Consider the following 5976-nt stretch of genomic DNA (forward strand, 5'->3'; position numbering starts at 1 on the left):
TGTGTATACAAGTCTTTTGTGAACAGTTCAAGTGGCATGACTGAGGTACTGACGCATTTCCATTGCTGACACACGACAAAGGCCAGGTCTGGGTTGGTATGGGTGTTACATTGTGCAGAGAAGAAGCTTCTTTGGGGTCAAACAAGCCCCCTTGGCTCTGTGTCTCTCCATTTGAGGATGTTTGGCTGTAACTCCAATCCTTGTATTGGGAATTGAAGACCCCTGCATAGAAGGCAGGCGCTGGTACCAGTGGGAGTCAGTGAATTCACATCATCATATGTCTTCTGCAGATCAGCTTTCACCAACATGGAAAGAGGTGGTGTTAGGACGTGTTAGAAGGTCGTGGTTTTAGAAGGACGTGTTAGAAGGAGGTGGTGTTAGAAGGACGTGTTTAGAAAAGGTGGTATTAGAAGTTGTTATTAGAAGAAGTTGGTGGAAGCTGATCTGCAGATCATGTTTGGGTTATAGCCAAACATCATCAAATGGAGAGACACAGAGCCAATGGGCCTCTAGCACCAACACACTACTGTTGTTTGACCCAAAAGTGCCCCCAAGCCTCTTCTCTGCACAATGGAACACCCATACCAACCCAGCCCTGGCCTTTGCTTTGGGTCAGCAATGGAAATATGTCAGCACCTCAGTCATGCCACTGTTCACAAAAGAAGACTCATATACATGCTGAAAGCTTAAAAAGTGCAGTATCTTGTTGACTTGTTTTGTAAGAGATGAGAGTATTTCCTGAAAAGTAGTCTTGAACATCCAAGGTTTCCACCCGACAGAAAACAAAATGGAGGTAAATGCAAGGTGCTTATAGAGAGGAGAGATGGTCTGTATGTACCTGTATGGGGACAAAGATCCCTTGCCATCTGCACAGAGTGGCCAGGGTGTGAGCTGATCCAACAGGGGGCGTTCTGTCCAGTCTCATAGCCAGGGAGGAGGCTCCGTCGTCGGGGATGGAGCACCAGGCCGACGTAGGGTTCTCTTGGAAGGTCTGGTACACGCCCAGCACTGGGACGCTGCCCTCTGGAAGGTCTGGTACACGCCCAGCACTGGGACACTGCCCTCTGCTGAAGGTCTGGTACACGGCCAGCACTGGGACGCTGCCCTCTGCTGAAGGTCTGGTACACGCCCAGCACTGGGATGCTGCCCTCTGGAAGGTCTGGTACAAGCCCAGCACTGGGACGCTGCCCTCTGGAAGGTCTGGTACACGCCCAGCACTGGGATGCTGCCCTCTGCAAGAAACACACACACACACACACAATCATCATGAATCCATTTTACAATCCATTTACCCCAGTAGTCAGGGAATATCGTCAGTATAGTGTCAAATCTGGGAATACATTTCTTACCAAGAACTTTCTTCACCAATGTGTTTGTAAAGGTGTCTACTAACATATCCCACATTGGTTTCTATTCAACCACCCTAGGGGAAGTTTTGACAGCTGCTGAAAGTTGGTGTGCCATACAACCATTATAAGGCATAATGTTTTAAATTTCATTATGCTTGTCAAACTAGGGTGTTTTCATGATTCTGAATTCATTCCAAGCATTAGTTTTGCACTAAAAACACTCCTAAAAATGGTTGATGAGGTCAAAACATTTGGGTATATTTGGGCAAGTGGCTATGGCCAAACTAGGGGGTCTATGGTCAAACTAGGGGTTTTTCATGATTCTGAACCCATTCCAAGCATTAGTTTTGCACGAAAAACACTCCTTGTGCTAAATTCGGCCATAGCCACTTGCCCAAATGTGCACTGACCTCATCACATTTGTGATGACGGATATGGCCATTTTTGGCCCAAGGATTGTTTTTGGTGAAAAACTAATGCTTGGAATGGATTCAGAATCATGCTACTTAAAACATAATGAAATTTAGAACATTTTACGTTATAGGCTAATGGTTTCAGCAGCTGTCAGAAATTCCCCTAGGGTGGTTGAATAGAAACCAATGTGGGATATGTTAGTAGACACCTTTACAAACACATTGGTGAAGAAAATTCTTGGTAAGAAATGTATTCCCAGATTTTATTAATATCCCCCGACTACAGCGAAAGAGAGGAGAAACGGAGGCGAAGATTGAAGGAAGGTGAAATGAGAAAGGAATCCAAATAAACAATCTGACAACAAATACTGGATTGTTATAAAGCTACAAAGGTATGGTGAAGGTGCATCAACAGTAGTTAACGTGGCATCACAATCATTTTAACCACTTTATCCATTGATATGTTGGATGGTCAAAAGTAGCAGATGTACAAGCTCACAGCGCAGGAGTTTGTGCCACGCTTGCGAGTTTGTGCAATTGCAATTATTTTCTGGATTGGTATTTTTTTGTTGCTGTAATAAATCTTCTCTTCTGGGCACCACTGGGGAGGCACACTTTGGTTAGACATAGCATTGGTTAGACATTGGTGCATTAAAACGACCGGATTAAGGTTGGTGAGGGGTGCGTTAACGCGACCGGATTAAGGTTGGTGAGGGGTGTTTGGGAGAGGGTTAAGGTTAGGTTTTGGTGTGCTGCCCCGTGGGAGGTTAGGGTTAGGGTGAGGGTTTGAGATAGGTTGTAGCAACTTGTAGGACTAATGACTGGTCAAGCACAACATATTTTCAGATGGGGGTCCGTGGCCAAATACGCATCAGTTGGAGAACCAGTCAATTAAATTACACCATGAAGTCATCTCGTCAGCTCACCTGCGGCCGCGGCACTCTCAGACTGCGTCTCCCATTCCACGCCGACGGCAGAGTCCAGACCGTTGCTACGGGAACCGGTCAGGAAGACCACGCCCCCTTCAGGAAGACCACGCTCCCTTCCGTGGCCACCACCTCTGTGTTAGTTCTGAACAGCAAATACACAGGTAGAGATATTAAACCTACAGTGTGTGTGCGTGCGCGTGCGTGCCTAAATAAATATCTTTTTTTGTGGATGCGGTGTGTGGTGTGATGCTCAGCGCTGACCTGTTCAGCGTGGGTCCGATGCGGAACAGGCCGGACAGAGCCAGGTTCTCCAGGACGGTGATGTAGGTGTGCAGCCTCTCCCCCAAGACGGGCTCCTCCGCTGGGGCTGGACGGTGGAGCTGCTCCCCCCAGACGGGCTCCTCCGCTGGGGCTGGACGGTGGAGCTGCTCCCCCCAGACGGGCTCCTCCGCTGGGGCTGGACGGTGGAGCTGCTACCCCCAGACGGGCTCCTCCGCTGGGGCTGGACGGTGGAGCCGCTCCCCCCAGATGGGCTCCTCCGCTGGGGCTGGGACAGCAGCACCGTGAAGGTCTCGTTGGCTCCGCGCCCAACACCGCCCAGATCTCCAAGGTCTGCCAAGGAAAAACAAACACTGACACTTACATTATTAAAATACAATATGATAATTGAGTCTGCCTTTATGAAATATGTGTCCCTTAGATCTGGTGCGACATGAATATGGTAAAAGTTTTTCCAAAATAGCATACAAATTTCACACAATTTCCAACTCTGAATTTGAACCGATTCGGTAGAATGGCTCATATACAGGAGACTTCAATTCCCAGCACAAGGTTTGGGGTTACAGCCAAACATCATCAAATGGAGACACACAGCCAATGGGCCTCTAGCACCAACTCACTACTGTTGTTTGACCCAAAAGTGCCTCCAAGCTTCTTCTCTGCACGATGGAACACCCATACCAACCCAGACCTGGCCTTTGCCGTGGGTCAGCAATGGAAATATGTCAGCACAATCAGTCATGACACGTGAGCTGTTCACAAAAGAAGACTCCTATACATGCTGAAGGGTGAAAAAAATGACTGTCTCTGATTCAAGAGCCACAAAAATGCACTTGGATTAAGAAGAAGATAAAATACAGTGTGGTGGTGTACTATGATATGGTAGCAGTCCTTGGCCGTGCTCTGGGAGAAGGCCGGGTCCACAGTCACACTCTTGATAGGCAGCTGGGGGTCCATAATACAAGTCCATGGAACTGCAGAGTGGGAGACAAAAAGAGACTCCGGGGAGAAGCTCCCCGGATGACGAGTTAGTGGCAGGTCTTACTGGACCGTGAGTCTGTACAGTGTTAATAACAATCGCACTGATGGGAAACGAACCCACACAACCAAGGGGGGGAGAGGGGAGGAGAAAAGGGAGGATGAGGGGGGGTGGGAGAGGGGGAGACGTAGCGTTCTCAACGGGTCCGAAAATTAAGGCCCGGCCCTACCCTACCCGGGTCGGCCCGAGGCCCGGCCTGACCCAAACAATTACCATAATGTTAGGCCACTAGATGGTTCAATATACAGAGAACAGTGTGAGAGAACAGACTTATCGCCGAAATAAAGGATTTATGCAACTCTCGTTGGCTGTTAATGTTCCATTTCCACCATTGTAATGGATTCCAGGGGTGAGTAAACATCTCTGAAGTAGCAGCTCCCTTTATTTTAGTTTTAGAAGTGACGGTTATGTATAAGTTATGGAACTTCTCCATCATTCACCGTTGTGCAACATTCCTGAACAGAGATAGACTACATTATTTTTATCAACTGCCAATTTGGCTATAATCTAGTGTACATCAATCATCGACTCTTAATACAGATACATAGCACACGTAATGTGCGTAACGGACGGTGTCCAAAAGAACAAACATACAAACCATCCACACACCGCCAGGGTTGGGAAGGTTACATTTAAAAAGTAATCCCCTACAGTTACAAGTTACTTGCAAAAAATTGAGTAACGTAATGAGAGTACCACAATTTCAAAAGTAAGGGGTTACTTTCACTTACTTTTGGATTACTTTTATGCAAAACTATTTAATTAGATAAAACAAGTTTTATCATTGATAACCAGACAAGAATGAAAAAACTACAGAAATAGTTAAATCAGTGGTTCTCAACGATACCACCTCAGAAAATATTTGGCTCTTAAGTAGACCTACCACCATTATGATTCATTTTAAAATACAGTCTTATTCAGGCACAGTTTGTACAAAAGGTAACTTTATTCCTAATCATTATAATAATAATTCCTAATCATTATAATAAAATATGTATACAGCCAAAAGCAATTGGTATAGGCCTATTGGAAAAACAAATGGTACTTTAACAAATACGTTCTCACATGGCAGAGGACACACACACACACACACACACACACACACACACACACACACACACACACACACACACACACACACACACACACACACACACACACACACACACACACACACACACACACACACACACACACACAATAGCGCGATTGAGCTGACAAGTTTAACTTTGCAATGAGAGACCAACAGCTGTAATTATTCACAGACTGATTCAGTTTGCATTTAGAAATCAACTATTGTTGTAGGCTATGTCGTTTTGAAATGATCTTGATACGACCACCACACTGGTCAACACAGAAGCTGTTGAGAGCTGCATGTTAATGATATGATCCATAGAGTTATGGTTATGTCTGCATCATAGCGAGCAATGCATAGCCTACTGGAGTGCCATTTGAACGGAATGTATCATTTTCCACCCGTGACCCCGCAGCTACAGAGCGCTCCACACACACACCCGCCTCCTGTTTTCCCCTATACAGATCACTGACCAGAGTGTCCGCTGGCTATAGATCATCACGCGATATAATGGAATATAATATATATAATATAGGGACTGGAGAGTTGGATTCTGACGTGGTCCTGCTGGGACCGCCGCTGCTCGTGTGCCCACTGTGCAGTGCATTATGGGTAGCGGCAGCGACACACACAGTGAACCCCTAATTGCTCCCGATGAGCAGGTTGGTGCCTTGCATGGTTTCCTCTGCCATCAGTGTATGAATGTGCGTGTGTGAATGGGTGAATGTAATGCAAAATTACAGCGCCTTGGATAAAGACTGTTAAATAAGATGTCGGTATTGATTTCACACTGGTCTTTGCTTGTTTTGACATGATGGTACTAATTTTGTGGTGCTGTTCTTATTTTTAATATTACACTGCTTATGTATTATGCCTTTTGTAATCTTGGCAT

General features: G+C 46.0%; 1 protein-coding gene across 1 annotated transcript; it reads right to left on the reverse strand.

The window, feature by feature from the left end:
* Positions 1-245: 245 nt before the first annotated feature.
* Positions 246-4108, reverse strand: LOC306916915 (uncharacterized protein). Its single transcript, XM_079495008.1, has 4 exons — positions 3844-4108; positions 2953-3303; positions 2689-2833; positions 246-1232 (listed from the first exon to the last, which is right to left on the reverse strand). Exons 1-3 carry the CDS (start codon positions 3925-3927, stop codon positions 2828-2830), a joined length of 441 nt encoding a protein of 146 aa, XP_079351134.1. The 5' UTR covers positions 3928-4108; the 3' UTR covers positions 246-1232; positions 2689-2827.
* Positions 4109-5976: the final 1868 nt, after the last annotated feature.

This window comes from Electrona antarctica (genome assembly GCF_951216825.1).
Source record: "Electrona antarctica genome assembly, chromosome: 24".
Classification (NCBI taxonomy): domain Eukaryota; kingdom Metazoa; phylum Chordata; class Actinopteri; order Myctophiformes; family Myctophidae; genus Electrona; species Electrona antarctica.

Coding starts and splice junctions, on each gene's coding strand:
- LOC306916915 (XM_079495008.1), bottom strand. CDS start 3,927: ATGGACCCCCAGCTGCCTATCAAGAGTGTGACTGTGGACCCGGCCTTC. Junction 3,304..3,843: donor AGGACTGCTACCATATCATA/GTACACCACCAC, acceptor TTTCCTTGGCAG/ACCTTGGAGATCTGGGCGGT.